This window comes from Oncorhynchus clarkii, chromosome 1 (assembly GCF_045791955.1).
Source record: "Oncorhynchus clarkii lewisi isolate Uvic-CL-2024 chromosome 1, UVic_Ocla_1.0, whole genome shotgun sequence".
NCBI lineage: Eukaryota > Metazoa > Chordata > Actinopteri > Salmoniformes > Salmonidae > Oncorhynchus > Oncorhynchus clarkii.
In genome coordinates, this window is record NC_092147.1 from 76036648 (window position 1) to 76050854 (window position 14207).

General features: G+C 41.0%; 1 protein-coding gene across 2 annotated transcripts in view; it reads right to left on the reverse strand.

The window, feature by feature from the left end:
• LOC139412582 (probable E3 ubiquitin-protein ligase HECTD2) overlaps positions 1-4381 on the reverse strand; it is a 48714-nt gene extending 44333 nt beyond the window's left edge. For both annotated transcript variants that reach the window (XR_011634715.1, XM_071159297.1), the window contains exon 1: positions 3853-4381. Coding sequence is in view for 1 of the 2 variants with exons in the window: in XM_071159297.1 (XP_071015398.1) it covers positions 3853-3930 (78 nt within the window). In the remaining variant the exon portion in view is untranslated. The remainder of the gene's footprint in view (positions 1-3852) is intronic.
• Positions 4382-14207: the final 9826 nt, after the last annotated feature.

Here is a 14207-nt window from a genome sequence, read left to right on the forward strand (position 1 = left end):
TTAGAGAGAACTCTTTGTTATTGGTCTATTAACTTATACCGCCTGGTGATGTCCACCCATGCAAAACCTGCTGATTAGAAGATCCAGTGTAAATTGTATTTTAAACCTGCAAATATCAGGAATTAACACTGATAAAAAAAAGTCACACTTTTACAGTGTTAGTGTCATCAGCAGTTGTACAATATGATACAATCACAGGAAAAAAACATTTTGACTGCACTGTGCCTTAAAGTCTGATTTGCCCCCATTTTCTTGATAATTGAATGAGCTCTGTTGCTATTAAACTTCCCTCTTGTCATTAGACTATGTTTGTTAATCAAGTGAAGTTATTTTCCTTCAGTTTGTGCATTTATTTAGGTTGATTACTGTGTGTGTTCTTGTTTGTTGCTGCTTCTCAGAGCTCCAATTGGACACGCAGACATGTGAATGTACACACACCTATGAATGTGATATAGCCACCGTGTTGGCTAAATGATTGATTTCAACCAGTTGTGCACCACTGCTCATTATGGCTATGTTATAGCCCAGGAAGTGGCACAAGGTAGTTCTACCTGGCTCTGCCAGTGTTCTGTACACAACAGTTGGCAACATTATTTATCCTAACAACTGCTACTACCGCTACCGTTATTTTGTGAATAGAAAAATAATAATTGCACTTTATCCTTTGCCAGAGGAAACCCTATTAGGCCCACACATTAGACTCATGAATCAACATGAATCATAGGGATAGAATACCATATAATTGGCATTTATTTCATTCAGTTAAGTGGTCCACGTGATTTTTCCACCCAAGGTGAATCCGACAACCAGTTTAGAAAATATATATATGATGTCAATTTCCTATTTCTTGCTGCTGCTCTCACCAATGCCTACAGCCAACTGTTCTGGTAGCCCAGACAGCAAGGAGGGTGGGAGGTAGGAACTGAGTGCAGTGGACAGATTGAGAGAGAGAGAGGAGGGCCAACTAAAAGCATATGCACAGCAGCAGGTCCTGACACCTTAAAACTCTCCACCGAACGAAAGAGGAGGGGGAGAAAACACATGTCTTACAGATGACATGGAGAGAGGGAGAGAGAGAGAGAGGGAAGGGAACTTCTCAAGTCCAGACAATCCTAATGAGATCACTGAGATTAGAATTAGATCCATAAAAAATCTTCCCTGATTATGCCATTAGCACTCCACATGGAGTTACTCTGATACAGACAGTAATATTGTCTCCAATGTCTCATCTTGTAAAAACTATTGTTTAGCACAATTTCAAACACATTGTCAGTTTGTGCTAATCAAACGGACATCTATAAAAATAAAATGTAGAAACCTGCACCTCAGTGGAATATGGTAGATGCTTAATTTCAGGGGGATAAAAGATATCTCCTCCCCCGTATCCCGTTGTCTAATTCGATCCAATGGATTCTATTCAACTAATTCAACATTCGTGTGTACAAAAGGGCAGATCAAACAAACTCTTCATCCGAGACACAGACAGGAACAATATCTCCAAACAGCACACTCCATTAACATACAAAAAGAGGCTGCCACACAGAGATACACCTAGTGTGTATTATCTCTCCATCTCTCATATTAAGACGCTCTTAAAGAAGTATGCATTTACATTTGTACATTCTAGTCATTTAGCAGACACTCTTATCCAGAGCGACTTACAGTACCTAGTGTTAAGACTATTGTTTTTGTACTGGTCCCCCATGTGAATCAAACCCACAACCCTGGCGCTGTAAGTGTCATGCTCTACCAACTGAGCTACACTGGACACACGCTTAAAGAAAAAAAAAGAACAGTACGCGCATGCACACCACACAAACATTAGACACACACAAACCTTTCAGTTGATTTTAGAGTTGTAGTTTACCCATTGCTCATAATAAGGACACATCTTCTAACAACATCAATAACCAGAAATGCCTAGAACTTCTGGGTTATACTTTCCATGCGTTCGAATAACTGCTTAGTTTGTTTAAACTTTATTAGTGTTGCTTTTAGTGTGCCTTTGGTATTTAAAAAAAAAAACAGTTAAACATTTCCTTTCCCAAGCGGACTCAGAGGATCTAATAATGTTTTTGTTTACGGAGGGTAAAATAGGAATAATGTGTTATTTATGGTGAGGCGAGACACACAAGGCAGTTGCTGTGTTCAGCATTATGTGTAATGATACACAGGGCCAGGCTGGAGCGTGTGTGTGTGTGTGTGTGTGTGTGTGTGTGAGAGAGAGAGATATAACAGCATTACGACATTTCCAGATATTAGGCCTACATTAGTCTGAAAATGATGATGTGACACAATAACACATATTGTATCATGGGCGAAGTGATTCTTGGTGTGGCTCCTCTCCTCTGAATTACAGAATTGTTCTTTATATTACAACCCTAACTTCTAGATAAAAACATCACTCTCCTCCTTCCTCTTCTCCTCCCTCCTCGACCACTCCTGTCCTTCTATTCTGTTATTCATGGCTGTGCCAAAATGCAGCACTTTATGAGAGAATAACCGTCTGTGTCTGTGGAAAAGTCTGCCTCACTCCTAAATCTCTTCCCATGTTGCTCTTCCAGGACGTTTACTATCTAGATCACTACAATGATGCTACCGTGTAATGAGTGTGTTGGTGGGAATGTGTGTGTGTGTGTGTGTGTGTGTGTGTGTGTGTGTGTGTGTGTGTGTGTGTGTGTGTGTGTGTGTGTGAGAGAGAGAGAGGGAGAAAGAAAGAGAGAGAGAGCAAGAGAGCGAGAAGCAGCATTATGACATTTCCAGACATTATGCCTACATTAGTATGAAAAATTATGGGTTCCATATTGGATAGTTAAAGGGGAACTCCACAGTCAAAACAATAACAAAGCGGTCCCACCCGCCTCTGTACGGTAAAAAGTTGAGGGATTGGCCTGGAGAAATCTAACCACTCTTAAATTCACAAAGCTTTTGATGTAAGGACTGACCATCCAAGATACAAAAATTATAGTTAAGCATTTGTTTGTTTACATTTAAAATGTTTACAAACATTGGATTCAAACAAGCTTATATTTTGGGTTCTGTTGGGGTATGACAGTTGAACTAAGCTCATGAGGAATTTACAAGTTATATTCTTCAAGAATCAATTAATTTATAAGTCCAAAAACGGATGTAGCAACTGCGGATTGCCCCTTTAATTTAAAAAACTCTTCCAATGTACCTCTTTTGAGGGGGACTGTTGGGGAACAAATGTCAATGCTTTTTCCAATGACAAATATCCTGGTTCATCAAACTGTGTGGATTATTGGTATAGGTCCTATTCTGATACTTTAAGTCCTTGAGTCCACTTACTTTGAAAATTAAATCCATAAGCATCTTGTTCCACAGGAGAATTAAGCAATAATGCCTGAGGAGGTGTAGTATATGGCCCATATACCACGGCTAAGGGCTGTTCTTTTTCACGACGCAACGCAGAGTGCCTGGACACAGCCCTTAGCCGTGGTATAGTGGCCATATATCACAACCCCCAAGATGCCTTATTACTATTATAAACTGGTTACCAACATAATTAGAGAAGTAAAAATACATGTTTTGTCATACCCCTGGTATACGCTGTCAGCCAATCAGCATTCAGGGCTTGAACCACCCAGTTTATAATGCCATTTATAGTAGGGATGCTGACAATAACAAATTATAATAGTAGCCCATACTGCAAAATAAATACTTCACATTGTTTGACTGGGCCAGTTCAGTAATGTCTTTAGGTTGTAGTCGAATAAAGAAAATATTGTGTAAGAAAAAAACATTACAGAAAAGAGCTCAAATAATTAACTATATTTTACAGCAACAAGTTGTAAGCATTTTCTGATTGAATGTAAACAATTTTGCACTTACCATAGTTGGTGACGTATGGCATATTGGAGGGAGCTTTTCCCTTTCCACCTCCGATTGCGCACAATTCTCTTCATTCATTACAGAGTGAGCTTCTTCTTTTTTTAAATAGAAAGTTATTTATTGCACTACAATGAGTCTACCGAGACGTTTACGCGTTACCTCGCTGTCGAAGAATATGCATAATATTGCAGGTCTCTATCAAAGGATATCGCCCACTATATTGTCAGGTTCAGGAGATTCATAATGGCCCACCGTCGTCACAGTTTCTCCGGCAGGTGGGCTCATGCGCAACCTGTCACTAACAAACTGTTGCTGCACGCAAATTCCAGAATTTTACATGACAAGAACACAAGTATTATTTATAAGAACTACGGTACCGTTATCCTTTTTGTAGTTAACTGTTACTTTCAATAATCATATTTTCCTCTTACGGCGCGGTTTTTGGCATCCCTTTGGAAGGCAGCACCGCTGTAAACTGGCGCCATGTTGTTAGAAGGCGGTGCATGGAAACGAGCTTGGAAACGGAGGCAGTCTCCAAGATGAGACATCCTGCGTCATCGGGGCAATTTAACTAACATCCATAATTAGAGAAATAAACTAGAAATTTGCTCCCTAAAAGTCATACCCTATTAATGGGGTATTTAATTCGTGGCTCTCTGGGAAGTCCTGAATATGCCAGTTTCGCAGCAGTTTGCAGAACTCCCCTACCCAGCTAACAACAAACGTTTCCACAACTTTAGTAAAACTGTTCCCTTAAGAGTCTCATTAGGTCATCAACTAACGTTTTCATAGGAATGTTCCTGTGACGTGCAAGGATTGTTTCCAAGAGACCATTCCCTTAAAATAGAACTTACCCAGAACGTGGTTACCAAGTTCTCAGATATTAAGATATTGTTGAAGACACGTTTCATGGGAACGTGCCAAGAACATTCATTTTTCCAGTTTTCTGTGGGTTAGGAGAACATTCCATCAACAGCCCACCAAACATTCACAGAACATGGTTACCATGTTCTCAGAATATAATATATCAATGTTCTAGACAAGTTTCATGGTAACGTTGCAAGAACATTTGTGTTTCCAGTTTTCTGTGGGTTAGGAGAACATACCATCAACATCACACTAATCTTTGTTACCCAGAAGTAAAATTCTCATGAAAGTTGTCACTTCCTGTTTACACTGGAATCTGTCCACAAGAGATTAACATCACACTCAACATACACAGAACATGGTTGCCAAGTTCTTAATATATAAGATATTGATGTTCTAGACACTTTCATGGGAATGTTGCAGGAACATTTCTGTGTATCAGTTGTCAGGACTTTGACTGATGGTCCCAAAGAAACATTCTCCCCCACACCTGGGATTTGAACTCACAACCTCTTTGTTCACGGTTAGGGTTGCAAAGCTACCAATAATTTACCAAGTTACTGGAATCGTCAGTAATTAACAGAAAATCTATCATAACTTTGGTAATTTATACTTGAATAACTTTTTAAAATTGTATTCCTATATAGTATTCATGTTTTTATATCTGTGTTCATATTGTCTATTAGTTTCTAGGAGACAGGCCATATGGTTCAAGAGAAAACAGCCTAATTAAGTATTATTTTACCTCTGCAACTCGTCCAACTATTTACTTGTTTCGCAACTGCCACCAGTTTGACAACAAAATATTGACAACAAATAGATATTGACATGGTAAAATAAATGTGTGACATGTCTGGTGAGTATACAGGCCATGGAAGAACTGGGACATTTTCAGCTTCAAAGAACTGTACAGATCCTTGTGACATGGGGCCGTGCATTATCATGCTGAAACATCAAATCAAATCAAAATGTACTGGTCACATTCACATGTCATAGCCAGTGTAGCGAAATGCTTGTATGAGGTGATGGTGGCTGATGAAGGGCACGACAATGGGCTTCAGGATCTCGTCACGGTATCTCTGTGCATTCAAATTGCTATAGATAAAATGCAATTGTTTTCGTTGTGCGTAGCTTATGCCTGCCCATACCATAACCCCACCGCCACCATGGGACACACTGTTCACAACATTGACATCAGCAAACCGCTCACCCACACAACATCATTCTGCCATCTGCCCGGTACATTTGAAATCGAGATGAATCCATGAAGAGCACACTTCTCCAGTGCCAGTGGTTTATCGAAAGTGAACATTTACCCACTGAAGTCGGTTACGACACCGAACTGCAGTCAGGCCAATACTCTGGCGAGGACGACGAGCACCCAGATGAGTTTCCCTGAGACGGTTTCTGACAGCTTGTGCATACATTCTTCAGTTATGCAAACCCAGAGTTTCATTAGCTGTCTGGGTGGCTCAGACGATCCGGATCATGCAGGTGAAGATGGATGTGGAGGTCTTGTGCTGGTGTGTTTACACGTGGTCTGCAGTTGTGAGGCCGCTTGGACGCTCCCACCAAATTCTCTAAAATGATGTTGAAGGCAGCTTATGGTAGAGAAAGTAACATTTAATTATTTGGCAACAGCTCTGGTGGACACTCCTGCAGTCAGCATGCCAATTGCACCCTCCCTCAAAACTTGAGACATCCGTGACATTGTGTTGTGACAAAACTACATTTTAGAGTGGCCTTTTATAGTCCCCACTACAAGGTGCACATGTGTAATGATCAAGCTATTTAATCAGCTTCTTGATATGCCACACCTGTCAGGTGGATGGATTATCTTGGCAAAGGAGAAATCCTCACTAACAGGGATGTAAACAAATTTGAGATAAATCAGCTTTTTGTGCGCATGGAACATTTATGGGATCTTTTATTTCAGCTCATGAAACATGGGATCAACACTTTACATGTTGCGTTTATATTTTGTTCAGTGTATGTTAATGTCATTATTTGGCAACAGTTACCACACACCATTATAACAGCAAAATCCTTAATTCTGTAACTAAACACACCTATATTGATTAGGCTACCAGTCTACTGTCATATTCTACAGCAGGGGTGTCAAATTCATTTTTCCCCGGGGTCACATTTGGTCTTAGCCCATTGGCGCCCTGCAAATGTGTTATAATGTTATATGTTTGACATCCCTGTTCCAGAGAAAGATCTATCTATCTATCAATCTACACTATACAGTATATACAAAAGCAAATTAGTAGATTCGTTCATTTCACTGCCATGCAAACTCCATAGACAAACATTGGCAGTAGAATGGCCTTACTGAAGACTTTCAATGTGGCACCATCATAGGATGTCACCTTTCCAACAAGTCAGTTCGTCAATTTTCTGCCCTGCTAGAGCTGCCCTGATCAACCGTAAGTGCTGTTATTGTGAAGTGGAAACATCTAGGAGCAACAACAGCTCAGGCGCCAAGTGGTAGGCCACACTAGTTCACAGAACGGTCCTGCCGAGTGCTGAATTGTATAAACATCATCTGTCCTCAGTTGCAACACTCACTACTGTGACATCCCTCCACCTATGGCTGCTGTGATCTCCTGTCTGGTAGTCCACTTGTTGCAGGAGCCCAGTGGGCAGAGCTATGAGGATCGTCAATTGATGTGGCACACCTGGGCAGGCTTGGTCTGCAGGCTATAAAGGGTGACCACATCAGCCAACATTCTCTCTCTTCCCTGACTGGCAGGCTGGCTTCCAGCAGTTTTTTCGCCACCCTATAACACATACTACTGGTCCTACAAATGTCTACAGCTTATGTTACATTTTTATATTTAGTTTAATAAATATATTCATTTTTACATTTAAGTCATGCACAATCTCCCTTTGTTATGAACTATGAGTCATGTCGTAACACAGTGGGGGCTCGACCAATTGGAGATTTTGCTTATATGGCAGTTTTGGTAGTACGTTATTTATAAAATTGGCTATTTTGTTTTGTTTGGCATTTGGTTTGGACTCCCTGTTTTGTGCATGGTTAGCTTGGAGCACCGTGTAGGGGTAGTAATTGGTGCTAAATTGGGTTCAGCTGTGTTGCTACAGTTCTTCAAGTGCAATGTGGTGCTATTTGTTTGGCAGTCTTCGTTAAAGCCAAAGTTTGGGAGTATCAAAGCCGAAGTTTCTTTTTTCAGGGTTTTTCCTTAATTGTGTAGGCTTTAGGGGTTTTGTTTTGGTGGATTCTTGAAGGGAATAAGCTTTTGTCCTCTGGGTGTTGCCCTACAAAGCCATTTGTTTGTACCTATTTCCTAATCACTGGGGTTTTAGGTGCTGTTACATTGACTTGGTAAGGATCGCCACTTCAGTTGGTAGGACCACATATCCCCTTGTAGGTTTCAGTGACCATTTTTGTTTTCTCTCTAGTATCGTGGAGACTGCAGGTAGAGCCAATTTGTGATAAATTGCCCCTGGAGCACTTCCTTGGATTCAGATCAGTCACTGGATTTACGGTTGTCTTACTGTTTCTGATGGAACCAGTGCATAAATACCCCCTGCCAGTATCTGCACGAAGACTAGGGTTGAGATTAGCTAGTCAGTTAGATAAGCGTATTAGTTAGAATGGGGCCGGGGAATGTACATTAGTGTAAACCATGTACCAGCCCTAGTTGTGTAGGCTTGTCTCAATCTAAATTGGTAATTACATTTTTATCATTGCTAGTAATCTAGACAAGTTTATTTAGTGCCCATTTGAAGCACTTTTGGAGCAGTGCACCAAAGAGCAGATGGCACAGATTACTGAACACTACAATATTGGATTGAAAGATATTATGAAAGCCAGTCTAAAAGCCAAACTAGTTGAGGAAGGAATCCTAACTGTTCGAGAGCCACAGTTTGTTGCTCTATTTGCATCACTATGTGTCACTTGTTTAAGTTTTGAGCGACGAGATAATGCTACAACTAGAAATAGAGCAGATTAATACAAACTGAGTTGGTAAAACGACAGATGGAACAGTATAAGCTAGACCTAGTCAGAAAGGGTCAAATTAGTCATCAGTTTCGCCAGTAACCAACTATCCAACTGAGGACATTGTAAGAAATGTTTACTTTTTCGGGGTAATGAGAAGGACCGGGAAACATTTTTCTCTTTGTTTGACTAGTAGTAGAATCTGGTCTGATGCAGATCGTACTTTACTGCTACAGTTACCAGTGTTAACTGGTAACGCTCGTCTATGAAAGGGTGACACCAGCAGTGTTAAAAGCCTACAAATTGGTCCCAGAGGCTTGTAGGCAGTGTTTTCGCAATTGGAAATTAGGTGACAAGCAAACCTATGTAGAATTTGCATGAAATTTAGTGTTTCAGTTTAATCATTGGTGCTCTGTCTCAGAGGTAGATAGATACATTTGAGGAATTGTCTTATCCGGTGGTACTTGAGCAGCTTGAGAAGCATGCAGAACGTTTTTCAAAAAGCCACTGCTTATGACTATGCTGCTTACATTCCTGAAGGTTATTTCTCCCTGGTAGGACGTGATGAGAAAGTGGCAGTCAAAATATTGTGAGACACAGGCTCTGTGGAATCATTTGTTTGTGAATCTGTATTGCCATTCTCTTGAATCAAATACAGGCAGTGGCTATTTTAGCATGGAAATTTTAGTGGGGAAAACAACAAAACATTTGGGATGCATGCCAACAAAGCCACAACACTAAACAATATGTTAATTGCACTATAACGGTGACAAACGGTGCCCACAAACTGATATGGCCTACATAAAGCTGTCCCAACAGCAGATTCCCAAAGCCTTACCACTGTTACACCTGGCTTTCAGCTGAGCTTTGTCTGGCAGTGAAACAGTTCATTCAGCCTCATTTACTGCCTTAAAAAAAAAACCTAGCTGATATGGTAGACTTGCTTAAACAAATGTGGTTTCTACTGACAATTGAGATGTACAAACTATGGCATAGGGGGACGAGAAACAAATAAGAGGCAATCCATAATTTTGATTACGACAATGAGCAAGCGACGACGGACGTAGTCAATATAACTATTTGTTCAGCACTTTTGAACAGCAACAGAATTCAGAACATGGGCCATTCTTACAGTAGAAGTCAGAACCGTAGGATAAGTAAAGGGGGCATATAAATAGACAATGAAGGCTCTTACAATATTCAATGATTACATTTCTCTAAAACAGGTTATAGGCTAAATGTGCACCACCAAGTCAGAACAGTAGGTGAAAGTAAGAGGTGAAAATATACCAAATTATTAGGGTGGGAGACATTGAACGCCGTTTGGGTCTTTGCGTGTCAAAAAAGATACCGTAATATAACACTATTTGACACGTTAAATAAGCTTTTAATTTGACACCTCAAATAACACAATTCTATTATAGAATGTTGTGTGTGCTGAATTTGCACTTGCAAGCCAAGCACCACTACTACTATCAGTAGCACTGTCAAAACTGTACAAAAAAGTAGCCAAACAAGCACACACCCGGCCATGAACAATGTGTTTACAATACCACGTTGGTGAAAATAGACCAAATTATTAGGGTGAGGTACATGGGCTACTAACAGCTTACTACACAACATACACTTAGTATTACTTTCTTAGGTACAGTATACATTTATCTTCCATTACATAATTTATGCAGCAGCATACAATACATTTTTAGACTCACCTTGTGAAGGTGGCAAATTTAGTCATCAAACTTTGTCAACAAAGTATGTCTTTCTCTGGATTCATGGTGGGAACTCTGGAAAAAAACCACAGCCACTCCATTGAATAGCAGGCTAACTTTAGTGGTTTCTTTGCAACTCTTGCAGTTAGCCACTGACTCCTTTCAAACGACTCATTGTTGAATTTGCGATTTCCAACTTGTTGTGTAATCTTTATGTCCAATGGCCAATGAGCACCGATATGTTTTATCTACAATTTCTCTTCGTTATTTCTCTTCATATAACAAGGATTAAAAAGGATTTGCCAGTAGATTGTGTACTTGATTTATGATGACTGCAAGCTAGTCCAATCAGTCCAATCAAAGCTACTGTAGATATGCGATTTGAAATAATTTTATCTGTGGCCAACGACCTTGAGCCTTCTTGGAAGGGCATTTCTCATCTAAGTCTATGGCAGGACCCAAAGGGCTCACATTCTTGATGTCTACCCTTACTAAAGGCGGATGACACGTGTCCTCATGAGTGACAGAACACTGAGCCAATCACGGTGCAATGCTCCGATTTTCTGCTGACCAGCCCCACCACCACAGAAAGCACTGAGCTAGGCTGAAACACCTGCATGTTGGAGCTGCCTTACTCAAGAAAACAAAAAGGGACCATGTTTGTGTGGCTTTATTAACTCAATGATATATATTTTTTTACGTTGTTTGCAAACTGATATGTGACAAGTATTAATGCCAAAATAACATACATAACAGGCAAGCCCCCTCCAGAAAAGCATTTTTTTTTAAATAATGAATATATATGTACATATTTATTTCCATTTTATTTTTAGCAAAAAATGTAGGGTCGCCACTGGATACAGGTAATTCTACACTAATTCGTGGGTTGTTTGTTTTTCCTGTTCCTGTGCATACAGTGCAACTTGACTCAGATCTTATGAAAGGTGTGTTTTGTGGTTCGTCCTCATCTACCAGTGGAGGGTATTGATCTCATTATACAGGGCTTCGGTGCCACCACCTTATGTGGCTACACAGCAAACCCCTGTTCTCCCTGCTCCTGAGGAGTCAAACCCCTGCTCCTGAGGAGTCAAATCCCTGTTCTCCCTCCATCTGAGGAGTCAAACCCCTGCTCCTGAGGATTCAAATCCCTGTTCTCCCTCCATCTGAGGAGTCAAACCCCTGCTCCTGAGGATTCAAATCCCTATTCTCCCTCCATCTGAGGAGTCAAACCCCTGCTCCTGAGGATTCAAATCCCTGTTCTCCCTCCATCTGAGGAGTCAAACCCCTGCTCCTGAGGATTCAAATCCCTGTTCTCCCTCCATCTGAGGAGTCCGACAACTCTCCAGATAGTACAGTTAGTTACCTGTGCAGTGACATGTGCTGGGAGGTGTCAGTAACTGAACAAAATTCTGTCTGTTACAGAAGCGTTTTACTCACCTTTGCCTGAGCATCTCTTGTCTGTTTCTCGTGATGACTTGGTGAAGGAACAGCAGGACGACCCCTCTTTGAAGGAGCTGTTTGACAGTGTTGCCAGCTGATGGGATAGACAGCTCTGCACAAGGTTACTGGCTTCAAAACAGTATGCTTGTTCGCATGTGCGTGCCTCATGGGGAAAACTTTGAAGGTGATCTTATCATGCAGATTGTAGTTTCGCCAGACAGTGCTTCAAATCTCCCATGATAATGTTGCTGGACATTTGGGAGTTAGGAAAACGTATGACCATATTTTGCATTTCTTTTTCTGGGCAAGGTTGAAATGTGACATCTCTGCTTACATTAAAAAAAACGTCACACATGCCAGTTGACTGGTAAGCCAAATCAGTCAATTAAACCTGCTCTTCTGAATCCTATTCCTGCCATTGGTCAGCCTTTTGAACATTTGATCATTGACTGTGTTGGTACTTTGCCCCATTCTGTCTGGCATTAGCTATTTGCTTACAGTGATGTGCCACACAACCAGGTACCCTGCTGCTTATCCGCTACGCACAATAACTAAGTCTGTTGTGAAGGCTTTATCTCAGTTCATCTCTGTATTTGGCATTCCTAAGGTCATTCAGAGTGACCAAGGCTCTAATTTTACCTTTCATGTTTGCACAAGTGCTACAGCAGCTTTGTGTCTAGCAGAACCAGTCATGTACAGTCCCAGGATGCGTTAGAGCATTTTCATCAAACCCTAAAGTCTCTCCTGCCTGCATACTGTATAGAGCTAGATTGTGATTGGGAAGAAGGTTTGCCATGGTTATTGTTGGCAGCTAGAGAAGTTGTCCAGGAGAGTGTAGGATTTAGCCCAAATTATCTGTTTTTTGGACATGCAGTGTGTGGACCTCTGGTTGTGTTGCATGACAGCTGGGGAACAGTAGAGCCACCACTAAATTTACTTGGTTATGTTAATGGTTTTCGTAATTGTGTTCTTAGTTGGTGAAATGGAAAAAGAGAAACTGGAAAGTGCACAAGTAAAGATTAAGCATATTTATGAAAGGAGAAAGGAGACAATTTTGCCCTGGTGCTAGGTTTTTAGCTCTGTTACCAATTGTAGGTTCTTCTTTTTATGCTAAGTTCACTGGGCCTTTCACAGTGGTGTGCAAAGTGTCTGAACAGAACTATCTGGTTGCAACTACTAAGAGCAGGAAGGCCCCCAACTTTTTCATGTGAATTTGTTGAAACCTCACTACCATTGTTCATCGGCATCGACTCCTGTTAAGTCAGGTGATAGTTAACTTAGTTCTGCCCTTTCCGCATTCTCAGTTGCCCTAGACTCCTTTCCGCCTCATACTTTGTATGAAGAGGGTAGTTTGAAAAATTCAGAAGCGTTGGGGATTCCTTTCCTCTACCTTATATGGAGGATTGTGTTGATTGTGTTGAAGTGGGTTCTGCAAAGTTTCGGAGCAAGTTCAATCTCCTTAAAGGGTACTGGCAGGTCCTCTTGTCTACTAGAGCAAGGGAGAGTTGTGCATTCATCACAAATTATTGGACTGTATTCTTATACAGTTATGCCTTTTGGTTTGCATAATGCACCTGCAACGATGTATGGTGTACTTGGATAACGTGGTCATTTATAGTGACACCTGCTCTCAGTATGTCCAACGTATACAAGCACTGTTTGATAGGTTGGCTTGGGTACGTTTGACATTTAATCTTAGTTTAATAAATGTATTCCTTTTACCTTTAATGTTTCATGCGCGGTCTCCTTTTGTTGTTACGAACTATGAGCCAGGGTTCCAAACTGCCTCTGGAAGCAACATCGTTGGGAGCTTCATGAAATGGGTTGCCATGGCTGAGCAGCCACACACAATCCTAAGATCACAATGCCAAGCATTGGCTGGAGTGGTCTAAAGCTCTTCGCCATTGGACTCTGGAGCAGTGGAAACACTTTCTCTGGAGAGATGAATCACGCTTCACCATCTGGTAGTTTGACGGATTCATCTGGGTTTGGCAGATGCCAGGAGAACACTACGTGCCCCAATGCATAGTGCCAACTGTAAAGTTTGGTGGAGTAATAATGGTCTGGGGCTGTTTCATGGTTTGGGATAGGCCCCTTAGTTCCAATGAAGAGAAATCTTAACACTACAGCATACAATGACATTCTAGATGATTCTGTGCTTCCAACTTTTTGGCAACAGTTTAGGGAAGGCCCTTTTCTGTTTCAGCATGACAAAACATTTGTTTTACCTTTATTTAACCAGGCAAGTCAGTTAAGAACAAATTCTTATTTTCAACGATGGCCTAGGAACAGTGGGTTAACTGCCTGTTCAGGGGCAGAACGACAGATTTGTACCTTGTCAGCTTGGGGGTTTGAACCAACACTCTAAC